Source organism: Gymnodraco acuticeps, unplaced genomic scaffold (genome assembly GCF_902827175.1).
Source record: "Gymnodraco acuticeps unplaced genomic scaffold, fGymAcu1.1, whole genome shotgun sequence".
Taxonomy (NCBI): Eukaryota; Metazoa; Chordata; class Actinopteri; order Perciformes; family Bathydraconidae; genus Gymnodraco; species Gymnodraco acuticeps.
In genome coordinates, this window is record NW_022990940.1 from 2,481,351 (window position 1) to 2,495,381 (window position 14,031).

A 14,031-nucleotide genomic window follows, 5' to 3' on the forward strand; every position below is an offset into this window, starting at 1 on the left:
GGTTAAACAATTGAGTTCTGGGAAGGCACATATTGAATATATATATATAAATACATATTGAAACAACACCTCTTTCCTTTTCAGGGTAAGTTTAAAAAAAAGGTTCATAGCTAGTTATTATATTGTAAAGGGACATTGACCAATTATTGTATTCTACATATTTTTTAAGGATTAGAACAGTTAGACATAATATATCAAATATAACCATGTACTCCTGATGCAGCTCCTGCCTTTCCCTAAACAGTTTACCTGATATTATCCCGTCTTCTCATATGACAGCTTGCTGATTACAACCTTTTGTTTATCAACCTACACATCTGAGGGACTCGTTCAGCGTCTCCTCTATTACAGACAACACCCCCCTTCTAATATTCCACTCACATCAGCATTGCCAATAAACCTGACAGCTAGACTATACTGTTCATGGACACATTTATTTTAACTGCAGACTATATTAGAAAAGAGGTTTGTATTTGCACACTTGTAGTTGCACAACAGTATCCTGCATTACATTTGTTACATTATATTTGTTACTGGAAATTTGTATTTCCACTTGTATATTTTTTTTAATGTAATATTATTTAACTTTTTTTAATTTGTAATGCTGTTATTTCTATTTCTGAAATATTTTGGACTGTTTATTTCTTGTGTCTTATCTTATGTACATTGCCTTTTATATGCTGCTGCAACGCAAACATTTCTCAAATTGGGATCAATAAAGTACTTATCTAACTATCTATCTATTTATCTTTTTATTCCTTTTTTGTATCGTTTGCAATACTGTTTGGATGTTTTCCATCCAACAACTTCATATTTATGATAGAGACACTGTCTATAGGGCTGTGCTATTTCAAAGTACTGCTCTCTAGACCTAACTTCAAAGAAGCAAGACACTGCCCAACCTCCAACAACACTACACAAACGCAAGGTCAGGTGCAACTGTGGCTGTTATTGCACGTGTCTGTTTGAAGGCTTAGGATGGATCAATAGCCATCAGGTGCATGAGATTCAAGTGATACACCCACCTCATTGTGAAATCCTCTTAAAGCTTCTGATAGTTCCAGTAATCTGGGGGAGAGGTAATGTGTAAACTAATCTATGTGCGTATGTGTGTGTTTAAGTGTTTGCGTCAAGTCCATGTGTCTTGTCTCCTCCCACAATGGCTAGCTCCCAAAGTACGTACATCACTGAATTTGGATGCAGAGACATTAAGGTAGAGAGAGATCACTAACTGATAAAGCTTAACACTGCTCTAATTACTACCTATAGGCACTGAAATCAGCTCTATTACAACATCAAATCTAGTGGTGAAAGAAAGATCAAATCAAAATGTAAAACTATGGAACTAATGATGATTTATCACAACTTAGGCCTTATTTTTAGAGTTCTAATACCATTGTGTTGCTGCGGAAATATGGGTGTGTCCACACGTATGTAGTGTAGGTCTTGGTAACCTTTGTTTTCTCTTCCAGATAGTTTTGTCTGACTTTGGAGGAATGTTTAACACCTCTGATCTGATTAGTTGTGTTCCTGAGTTTGTAACCATTTTCCGTAGACACCACATTTCAGTAATTTACTTGGTGAGGGAAATAGCTTTGGAAACAGTGTATGTAGCAAAGCCTATTTCAAGCTAAGTGAAATGAGAAAGAGAGAAAGTAAGAGAGACATGATGGCAGAAATAAAGATAGAAAAGCTAAGACAACAGGAGAGGCCTTCCCTGCTGGTTAACCAACACCTATATATACAATAAATATTGAGTGGGTAAGATAGGGTCAGATAAAGAGTTACCGATCTAGGAGACAATCGAACACAAGCTGATTGGAGACATAACAGATGAGATTCAACAACACTTTAAAAAAGCCTGATGTTGAATACGAAATGGATATTGAATGTCAAAGACACACACAGGATTCAACAGGCAGGAAGGGGAGAGCCTCCTCTAAAGTATGCCTGCGCTGCTGTCCTCATATAGAGTTAAATACTTCTCCGGTGATCAATAACCAGGAGAAAGTGGTTGCTGGCCTTGATCCTAATGAGTGTAGGGTAAGAGCAGATTAGCTTGCACCTGAGCCCTATTCTCCATCAGGCTACCTGGAAGTATCAGTATAAATCAAGGAAATGGCGGAGATCTGGAGAAAGACATATCTGGATCACTGTTTTTCACATATTGTTCATTGTGGGGATATCAGGCTTTTGTGGAACAGAAGACCACAAGTAAAACAACACAAAATACAATGTAGGGTGGGGACAAGTGGATCCTTCAAAGAATTATGTGATTAGTGCTTTTGCTACTTATAAATGACGATGGTTCTCATGGCAGTGAGGGATTAGCAGTGGACCTTTGGTTTCACAGCCAATTCTTGCACAAAGAGTTCAGGGAATGGTTAAGAACAGGAGACGATGAGAAGTACTTGTTGCTAGCACTGTGTGTGTGTGTGTGTGTGTGTGTGTGTGTGTGTGTGTGTGTGTGTGTGAGGCAAGCCCCAGCCTCCATTGCAGTGAATTGATATCTGCTATAAATAGAAAACAACTAAGCCTTTGTTGTTCTATTTTCCTCTGCAGCCAAATTAAATAGCCTACGCTTATTTTTAAAGCCAATCTATTTTGGAAGCTCATCTGTTAATTGAAAATGTTTAAACGTATGTTTATGGTTTGGTTATATTATGTCATACACAACAGAAACAAATTATATCAAACAGTTAACCTGGAAAATACTGTAAAACAATCCCTTTTTTTCTAAAATACTGAAGCACATTTCCTTTCATAAAATATGTTTACACCTGTTTTTAAAATAAATAAAATATTTGTAATGTTCATATCTCGTCTCAGTGCCTGACCTGGTTTGGTCTGACACTTCTGCAGGTCTGCATACAGAAATAAAATAAATGTTACCGGTACACATACAGCTCGAACATCCAGCTGGCCATCAAATACCACTTTCAGCGTTTTTCCAAACACAGAGACTGCAACAAAGAGAGTCAATCAAACATTACATGTTACTTGTTAGACGCTTTTATCCAAAGCGACTTACATACTCAGTAGTGGGCAATCCCCACAGGAGCAATTTGGACAGCACAGACACGCCATCACCCGGTCAATCTAACACCTCATTCAAAGAAACAAAAGGATATTTGTAGAGCTGCCACCCATGATGATGAGTCTATTAACCCCAAGGCTTTTGGGTCAACAACAACATTTCCACTTCTGTCTCATCCCTACCAACTGCGTTCATGAATGAGCTAGTGGTTCCCAACCTGGAGGGGCGCCAAAAATCGCAGGGGGGGCGCCAGGCCTCAGATGATTTGAGGCCAAATATCATATTTAGACTTCTTTTTTTTTTTTTAAAGCAATACATGATTGTCTCTACATTACAATACAAAAATAAAAATAATTGATTAATTAATTTGAATACAAATTCAAGTAAAAAGACAGAAATGTATAATTTTTCCTTTAATAGAAATGTTTCTTCTGCCTGTAAAGTGTCCAAACCAGGCTTTTCTGGATAAGCGCATTTTTAAAACAGTCATTCTCCATGCCGGTTTCAGTTGGATTATTTGTCACAGTTGCTCCGATCAGATCGGTCTCCTCCATTTTGTAGATTATTTACGATTTTTGAATCCACATAAACACATCGGCAAAATCCGGCTTACTTTGAGCATGTGTTTTAAACAGTTTAATCCCTTTGTGAATTGGTTCCACTTGCGCCGTCCTTTAATTTCTTCATACAGAGGGAATCCAAATGAATTCATCCTGAGTCCAATAACCATCAAAGTCACTCCAATAGTGCTCCTTAATTACGCTTTCATCCTCCTTTAACAAAATACTTCACATTCATCTAGTTTGTGACAGGAGTTATACCAGGAGTCATTTGGGGGGGGCTCTTGGGAAAAAAGGTTGGGAACCACTGAAGGACTTGGGAGCAGAGTTGTCCGCTCTCTGAAGGCCTTGTTCACATCAGTCCAAGAAATTACCAAATCAGATGGCGGAGATTTTTAAGTGCTCCTCAATGTACCTTTTTTCCTGATGACAAATGGGACTTGGCCTTACAACCCCTTGAAGGACAAGCAGCAGTGATAAACGAGGAAATTAGGAAATCTAATCATGGCAATGACGATGAGTATGTTCATTAACAGGTGAAGTTTTAAACAAAGGGATTTGATTTGGATGCAGTTGTTGAGCAGAAAAAGCAAGTGGTAAGGCGCCATACAGTAAGAGGAATACAACCTGAGGGCGCACGTGCTTTTTAACCAATGTGAACAACTCTGTGGTGCGTTTGGTCCTGCAATTCTGTGTGTACTAAAAATATAATAACGTGAGGACTGAAACTACAGTGGGCATGAAATTAGCTCGACTCCCGTGATACTGAAGATGGATCACGTACCTGTGGGTGTGTGTGTGTGTGTCCCTATCACTCAAACACGTAGTCAGTGTAGCTCTCTTGAGATAATTCCTTTACGACTATCATCATAACACTGTCTAATGAACATAACCTTCCATGGGTAATTTTAATGACTCATTTCCACTGGGTGATTTAACCATGTTAGTCCAGTCAGTCAATGAAGATAAATGCTTAAGGAGTTGGATTATTTGCCTTGATGATACACGTCTGTGCCACCATCAACAGTGTCTTGGTCTACTGCTCCACAAGGAAAGAGCTGAACGATCTGCAACAGCTGGTGAAGACCGTTCAGCGAGTTATGGGACCACAACATGACCTCTGAAGGATAGAGAAACAGAGAAACTGATCATTTTGCAGGGGTCTCTTAATTTGTTCAGAGCTGTATGTAAGAGATTACTTATTGTCAAAAGTTTGATTGAAGCTGTAGCAAGGCAAACAGATTTGGTAACACTGAGCCACAATCTAGAAAAATAAATAATCTAAAGCCGAATAAACCACATTTTTGAACTTGTTTAAAATGTCAAATTTAAACAACCCCTCCAAAAATAATACTATGGAAACATAAAAAGGTATCGAAATCCATGTAAGAGATCGGCTGGGGCAACAGATGACCCATTGTGTCAGACTGCTTTTCACTTCAGACTGTTTCCATCCTCAGCAGCATTATGATTGAGGCTCATTTTTGGACTCGGCTCGCCTGAGCCGTAACAAATCTGGCCTCAGGGTGCTTAAGTCTGCATTTCCTCTCACTCATGCATACCAAGAGAAAAACTGGATACAATAGTGTTGAGTTACTGTATAACCTAGGATAGAAAGCTACATGCTGGCATCTACTGTTCATTTGTGGCACATACACATTACAGTACACTCTACTAAAAAAAAGGAACAATTATTTATCAATGCAGATAATAAAACACAAAAACAGCCAACGTACATTTAGTGTTTTAATAATAACATTCTCTATTATTGCATTGGAAGTTTTCATCAACATCAAGGAATTGTGCGTGATGTTTAAAGGCAGGGTTATCAAATATGTGATTGCTTTCATTTTTATACAATTTCCATCTACAGTTAAACATATATTTGAAAAAGAAAAAAACGATCTATTTTTGAATAACCCATGACATGTACCTATTGATTTCCTACAAAACCTTCAAACAGCATGAGAAGGAGTTTATGCGGCATCAGGCTAGGATTGAACAGAGAACATTTCCCCCTCTCTACCTTCTCTGTCCTTGGTCAAAGCAAACTCTGGAACTGTAACATTGGTTGATTTGCACGTAAGGTTTAAAGCAAGCCTTTGGTCAAGGTTGTGTAAACAGCTTTGAAAGGCACAAGATTATTTTACTACATACATCTGTTCAGTAGAGAAAAAATGAATATTCTTATACGCAACATTATATAGGAATAGTAATACCCTCTAATATCTCAGGATACAATATCCAATGCAAATAACTACACATAGTGCATTCCCTATGGTATACCAAACTGCATAGCTCCTGCCTAACTCAAAAGCAGTAAATATATCAAACATACAAAACCCCATTTCCAGTTTATCCAGCTATACAGTATATTCAAGTATTAAGATATCCATCTACAAGTTTAAACAAGCTACATTCTAAGCTTAACCCTCCATCTACCAAGCATAAACAACTTATTGTAAGGCAAACATTTGAATAAAATAATGCTATGCACCACCCATCGAGCCTTTGATTGCATTAGTATGTAGAAGAAGCCGCTGGTTACCGTTTGTAAAGTAATTATTTTTACAAACTTAAATACTCTCCGATTCATGTTGCGCCAAAGCCTGGGGAAGCGTTGTTCCACATGGACCCTGGAAGTGGAACCTGAGCCACATCACACAGAAAAAACAAGGTCAGAATTTGAGGTTAAAAGGCTAAAGGTAACTTATTGATTCAAGGTTCTGGATATTGCCTATTCTTCCACTGGATGGCACTAAATATCACTTTCAGCTTACTAACTAACAACTTTATTAAATATAGAAAATTCAGTTTTGTGAATAACTTACGTGAAGTACTCCGTTTTTGGAGTTGTATTGGTGTTAAATTCCGCCACTGGGACGCCCCTTGATGCAATCTGGGGCCCAAACATGGCTGCTGGGTAAACAATGGAAGATGTGCCCACCTACAGGTTAACAACAGGGAGAGAAAAACACCAGTGTCAACTTGAAATCTACTAAATAATAGTAAATGGTACAGTATTTTATCAATTTTGACAAAATGTTTTTTTACCTACTAATATTACACAGGAGGAAGATATAATATATCCACGTAAAAAAGGATGACTCACCACCAGACAGAGATCACAGGTTTCCATCTGTTCTTCCACCTTGGTCAGGATATGAGAGTCCATGGTTTCTCCAAAAAACACCACGTTGGGTCTCAGAAGACCGCGGCAGTCTCTTTCGCCACACCTTGATACAGCAGCACCAAACAGTCCTTAGACGATTAATTGTTTTATTCCGCACAAGTCTAAATCCACACATACTTCACTAATTTCCCTGATTGTATAGCCGTGCATGCAACATGCTTGATGTTTAAAATCAATGAAAAACAATGAAGCAGCGGACATGTGTTTGTTGTCATATCAAGGTTACTTTTAGTTGTCAGTGTGTAACTCTTATTATTTGCTTTTATTTAGCAACCTTTGCTAGAAAGCCAATATGTTCATAGCTCACCACTGCCCCTATGTGGAAGCCCTGGCTGCCATATCAATAACATTGGAATTGAGTTAATTCCCATGATACAACCAAGTCATGAAGGCCAGAGAGGCAGAGAAAAAGATATGTTATGCTTGGCACAGGTCACTGATGGTTTTTGTCTAAAATCATTAAGCTCAGATTAATGACGATACACATGTCCCAGTTAAACTCCACCTAAGAACAATGATCTTTATGTATTTATATTAGAAAGGCACTAGGCATTTAGCCTCTTATTAAGAATAGAGGCAGATTAATAAGAGGCATGATATCATAATACAAGCCATTGCGACAGATGGTGAGGGAGATGTTGAACAGAGAAAGAGCAGCAGGTCCAGCAGAAGCTCAGAAGCAGAGCAGCTGAATCTCAAAAAGATTTCTGTGCAAGAAAGGTTGCATGTTTTTCTTTTTCACTACAACCTTTCCTTTAACATTCTTCACCTGCTCTTTATAGGACAAGTATTTTCACATAAAACTGGAACACACACAATAAAGAAAAACTCATATCTCCTCCTGGTATTTTCAAAAGAAACCTCAAGAGGAGATATAGATAGTTCCCCTACTGCCATGCAGACTGCACCTAAGATGACGAAGAAAACTCCAGATGTAGTGTGCATTCGAAAATCAGTCGGAAAGGCTCAGTTATTCTGACCAAAGAGTTGTTAATATGAAGTGACAGTAATCCCACCTTGGTAGTTTATCCACAGGAATCTGGGCATCGGCAACATCTGCGTCAGGTGCGCTGTACAGAAAGAGAACAAACACAGTGGGGTAAATGACACATGTGGTTCAAACTGAAGAGGTCAGGCTATACATCTTGCATGTTTATCAGTGTGTGTTTACTCCAGAGGGGCTGCGTTTTACCCTTTGTCCTTTAGGGCAGCACATATGGGGCTCCGCTTGTTGACAGCCACGTGTCCACAACTCACACAGCGCGTCTCCATAAGACTGCCTGCAGTTTCACAACAACAAAAAAACACAGCTGTTTTTCATCTGGGCCCACCACAGCCATTGAAAACATCTCCTTGTCCACGGAATGTATTGACAGTAATCGTTCTGTTTTCCTGACTCAGACACAGTTAATTAAAGCAAGATTTGAGCAAAGAAATAAAGGTCTGGTGTAGGGGTGTAACGGTTCACAAACATTTCGGTTCGGTACGTACCTCGGTTTTTTGGTCACGGTTCGGTTCGGTACGTTTTCGGTACAGCAGAATTTTTTTTCACAAAACAAAACATATATATATTTTTTTTAATTATTATTATTAAACTGTGAATAATGTATTCACTCAAATAAATACAAAATATAATAAAATAAACATTAAGGTGCAGCATTTCAATGAACTGAAATAATCTGTATTTGAACTTTACTGTACTAGTACTCACAAAACATAAACTATTAGTTTTGGGTTTTTAATTATTATTAAACTATGAATATTCACTCAAATAAATACAAAATATAATAAAATGAACATTAAGGTGCAGCATTTCGATGAACTGAAATAATCTGTATTTGAACTGTACTGTACTAGCACCTAAGTAGCCAGTTTGACATTAGGACTTGCTTGTCATTGTATTTTCATGTTTTTTTAAATAAAAATTAACTTGTCCACATTGCTTGCCGAAAGGGCAGATCTGCTGACACTAACAATGTCAAAGGGGGGTGCGCAAAAAAAAAAAAAGTTTTCATTTTGTATAATCATTTTGCGTAAAGATGGCACTCAAGGGCACACTAGTGGTGGTGTTCCTGGCGGGATTTGAACTCACAGCCTTCCGATCTTCAGCCCACCTCACTATCCATTAGATCAATCACTACCCTCTCAAATGGAAATATGTGTTTACATAAATGGTGACCACACCGTTTGAGACCCACTGAGAACTTAAACTAAGTTAACTATCTAAACACTCAGAGAGTCCTTTACCTCACCTGAGCTGAGGTTATCCCGAGCTTGAATGACACACAGAGACCAATCAAGGGCTTTGATTTATGATCTCTATGACAGTGGCCATGTTGGCAGGCCACATCATGTAGACCAGAGGTGCCCAGTACGTCGGACCACGGGGGCAATGCTGGTAGATCGCGAGTCATTCATAAAAAAAAAAAATCCTGTTCCGTTAAAATAGACAAAACAGGTTTTGATCCCTCCTCCCTTGGCCTCCCTGCCACTTAATTCAGGAGTTTACTTGATTGACAGAAAAAGCGACCTATCGCTTTCCAGTCTGTTAACCCAGAATGCAAAGCGATACAAAATCAGTCAAGTGCCGGGAAAACTCAAATTAAGTTAAAGAGACAAACAAGAGACAAACAACCAAATGAGTGCGGGACCGAGCAAGAAGCTAAAGACAAACCACTTCCACCCAGAATGGGAGGAAGAATATTTGTTTGTGATGTCACATTCAAAGGTTATTTGCCTTATTTGTAAAGCAAGCGTCGCTCTGCCAAAGAAAGGTAACGTGGAGAGGCATTATCGGAGTGTTCACAAGGCATATGACAGCGACTTCCCTCCGAGTAGCGAGTTGAGAAAGAGAAAGGTCATGTATTATTGCTACACAAATATTATCTTGCAATCTTAGTGTCGCCAACTCGTTTCTAACATGCACAAAGACAAACAAATGTCGGTGTATTTTCGATCTTTCCAATCGAGACGAGATCTCTCTCCCCCGTCTGTGCGCGAGGGGGCGGGGCAGTTTACACACACGCGGCTGCTACATGCAGCAACACACGGAGGGGATGGCGGAGAGAAGCGCTCCAAGGTGTGGTTAAATGTTACCCGTCTTGAGGTGGACAATGCTCCTTGCCAAGAGAGTTCAGCATGTGAGGGCGGTAACACGAGCAATGTGTCAAACATTTAGCAAAAGTGCACCACATCCAGACGGAGGAATGCACCGGGTTCCACTGTCTTTCTAGCAGCTCTGTAGCCCCATCCACGAGTAACGTTTCCACGTCAGGTGTTATGTATGCTAGCAGCAACACACGCAGTTAACTCAATGATTCAAACATGGGTTAATGATTAGAGGAAACTGAGTTACTCTTTATTTTGTTAAAGTTTCAGCTATTCTGTTCACAGTTCTGTCATCAGATTATTTAATACGATTTGTTAAAACATTGTTGTTTCTTTTGATGTGAAATATTATTTATTTAATTGAAATAAAAAGCAATGTTAGTTTTGTTCACAATTTGTTAATTTAATAATATATGTATTTTTGAATCAAGTATTCATCTTTATTGTCTTCATTGTTAGTTTCCACATGCCTAAAACAACCTCAAGCTAAATCTAAAAGTTGATGGCTAAACAAGAGGGTTTGAGAAATTGTGCAAGGCATACAGTAATAGTCTGAATAGTCGATTAGTCGTTTCATTAATCGATAGATTAATCGATTATCAAATTAGTCGTTTGTTGCAGCCCTATTATCCCATGTATAAATAAAACGTGTTATTCAGCAACCCTTGCAATTTGGGATTTTATTTTTGGTTGGTAGACCTCGGTGAGCTGGTCATTTCAAAAGTAGCTCACCAGCCCAAAAAGTGTGGGCACCCCTGATGTAGACAGCCGGGCGAGATCAGAGCAAGGGAGCGAGGGATCATTGTCCACAAGTTAATCGATCGCAGATGGCGTCGTGGTCACGGACGAATACAAAAAAAACGTATAAATAAAAAAAATGGGTCGCGAAATATACTTGGGCGGCCGTTAATATACCTGGGCGGCCCGCCCAAGTATAGTCTATGTGTGGGAAACCCTGCACCTGTACCGAACCGAAGGGCCCGTACCGAATAATTTCGGTACGTGTACCGTTACACCCCTAGTCTGGTGCAGTTTTTGCCACAATCTACCCTAGAACTGTGTGAAAACAAAAGATTTGAAGTTTGAAATGAGAGAATCAGCTTTGGAATTGGTGTACTGATATTACATTACTGACTAACTGTTGGCTCATGGGATGTTTGTTTGAAAGACCAACTATGAATCACAAAATGTTTCCACAACCAAGTAAAACATGGCATAAATAATGGTGCTGTCATAGTTTCCAGTTCCACTGACTATGGAGCACCTTCATGATTTACTTTAAATTAAATTGCATTTTAGCCTTACTTAGTATGTTTTTCGCAAGGTTGTAACACAGTTAATGAATCGAAATAAATAGAATTAAAATATACTTTAGTTCAATTTAGGAAAGATCCCAACTACAAAGTGAGTATTCAGTGCGACAGAAAACCATAGAATCAAGCCAAAATCAGGTCTCTAGTGAAATGCATGGTGGCGTGTAGTTCTGGCCAAACTCACCATGAATCTTGAGCAGATGTTTGGACCCGGCCTGTCGGTGCAGGTCGTCGGTGCACTGGGTGATGACCACCACCGAGCGCCCCTGCTTCTTCAGCCGGGCCTCACACTCGGCTATAGCCAGATGGGCAGCACTGGGCTTCCTGTTCAAAGCCAGCTCTCTCCTGTAATGGTAAAACTCCCAGACCCGGGACGGTGTTCGAGAGAAGGCCTCTGGGGACGCCAGGTCCTGTGCATACATAAACAGAAGCATGCTTTAACTCAAAACTCAAATGCTAACAAGGTCAAACGTGTTGTCTTCAGAGGCAAGGATTTGACAGATAATGAAAGTCAAAGATTAGGTTTAACACCTCGATTAAAAAGGGGAGAATATCATCTTTTTTTATGAAAGACTATTTTTTTATTCTTTCCTGAAGGTAAATCTACATGTAGCCCACAACATGTATCCAGATTATGCAACAAACACCATTCCTCTTGGCTGTTGCTTCCAAGATAAATCCACTGAGCTGTGAAGATGTATTATGTAAGCATTAAATACACCCACTCAACAAGTGTGAAAATCAGACCAAACACAAAAGTTTGACCTATATAAAAAGACAACAAAAAAAGAAGTGTGTTTTGCTTTTAAGAAAATTACCTGAGATTGCCACTTCCTCCACTTCTCATGTTCTCCCCTGAAGGTTGGTACTCCACTCTCTGCACTCACACCTGCCCCTGTGATGATTGCTATGTGCTTGGCTTTGGAAAAAACCTTGCGGAATTCAGACATGTCTGGGAAAATAAAAAGAAGAGCAAGATATAAAGACTTGCTGTCTATGTGTCATGATTAGGGATGGGTATCGTTTGAAATTTATCGATTCCGATTTCGATTCCGGTTCTGCTTATCGATTCCGGTTCTTATCGATTCCCCGTTTCGATTCCAAAATTGTAAAATATAGAGGTCAAACGTTTAGATAACAAAAATATATTTATTCTTAAAAGCTTTAACTGAAATTGTTACTAAAAAATATACATGCAATACAAATGTATTGCACAATAGCTGTGCTTTATTTTAACTGAGCTATGCCTGTGGCAAGCTATTAACAGGCATTACACTTTGCCTTTTCTTTTTCTTTTTTAGTGTAGTGGAGCCTCACTTCAGAGTGTTTACCGCGACCTATCTTTGGTGTTATGAAGTGACTGAGCTCGTGAAATGTCTACGGGAGGGCGGGGGAGCATCGCTGCGGGGCAACTGTGGACCTCTGTCGCCTGTCAGCGCAATTTATATGATGCCGTTTAAAAAAATGAAGGGCGGTGCCGGCCGTCAACGGCCCGCTGACGACCGGCCGTTCTGTGATTCTCCAGGTCCGCCCTGTATTCCACCGGGTCACCGCAGCACCGCGGTGCAGACGGACCCGCTGGAATACAGGGTCTACCGCGTTTAGGAACCGTTAAGCAGAACCGAAATTGTGTATTTTGTATGGGTACCCGGTACCCGGCATTTTCTTATCGGTTCTCACCTGGAACCGAGTTTCGGTTCCCAACCCTAGTCATGATACAGATTTTCTTCATCTTACTTATAGGAGTTGGCCTAAGTATTACAATTGCTAATATTACAATATGTTATACATATATAGGGTTTTTGGTGTCTCTGCAACAGACTTTGCATAAGTAGAGAGGGGAAAGATTGATTTGAGAAAGATGTCCTGTTGGCTATGCAATTGTACAACAATGTGTCTGTACCTTGTTGCAAAACATTACTAAAAACACTGAATTCAAACATTTTTCTGAATAACGTTTTTATGCACAGCGCTCGTCAGGAAGGATGACCTGATTGGCTGATAATTAATGTTAAAGGAAGGACAAATATTCACCTGACACAGCAGCCAACAAACCTAAAACCTCATTAAACCTAACCTTTATCATTTTACCTGAGTTGGGTCTTGCTGTGTCCATCAAAGGTCCTTTCAGCACATTTGTGGAGCAAATGCGAAGACCAAGGGCAATCACAGCTCGATTCTGGAGTAGCATTGTCACTGTTGTCCAAGACGACCAGATGAACACGTGAAAAACATGAAAAATAACACAAAAACAACTTGTTGATTAATTTAAAGCATGTCCTGCAGATGTTCTCTTTATATTTCATGCCTTATGACTTGAGAAATATGGAACTTACATTTTCTTTAAAACCTTATTTTGTGTAGCCAAGCTTTCAAACCAACAGAACATCACAGAGAATCTTAACAGACATCCCAACGTTTCCAAAGATACAACGTATGTAACTTAATGCAGACAAAATAAATGCTAAATTCATCTAAAATATCTACATTTGCTGGAATAGTTCAGCCATAAGGATAAAAGCTGAAATGAAGAGTAGGACACATCATATTTGATATGTGATGCTGTATGTGAAAAGTTTGCAAAATCATAACTGAGGGTTATACTTTATATATATAATGTAAATTCTGAATAATTGAGCCTACGTATGTGCAACTGCCTCCCTTTATATAAGATAGCAAAACATAATCAAAAAAAGATATGGCTGCAGGTATGGCTGCATTCTTGTGCAAGTCAGAGCAATGACACTCTTGACTTGTACTAGGCAATTGAAACACACCTACTTGTTGGTAATGATAAGACGGAATGTGCATACAAATACA

General features: G+C 39.2%; 1 protein-coding gene across 1 annotated transcript; it reads right to left on the bottom strand.

Moving 5' to 3' along the window:
* Positions 1–5,330: 5,330 nt before the first annotated feature.
* LOC117558478 (NAD-dependent protein deacylase sirtuin-5, mitochondrial-like) lies at positions 5,331–13,459 on the bottom strand. The gene is made up of 8 exons (XM_034234712.1): positions 13,303–13,459; positions 12,030–12,163; positions 11,396–11,621; positions 7,983–8,070; positions 7,807–7,860; positions 6,710–6,833; positions 6,429–6,544; positions 5,331–6,246 (listed from the first exon to the last, which is right to left on the bottom strand). Exons 1-8 carry the CDS (start codon positions 13,400–13,402, stop codon positions 6,174–6,176), a joined length of 915 nt encoding a protein of 304 aa, XP_034090603.1. The 5' UTR covers positions 13,403–13,459; the 3' UTR covers positions 5,331–6,173.
* Between the last annotated feature and the right edge of the window lie 572 nt (positions 13,460–14,031).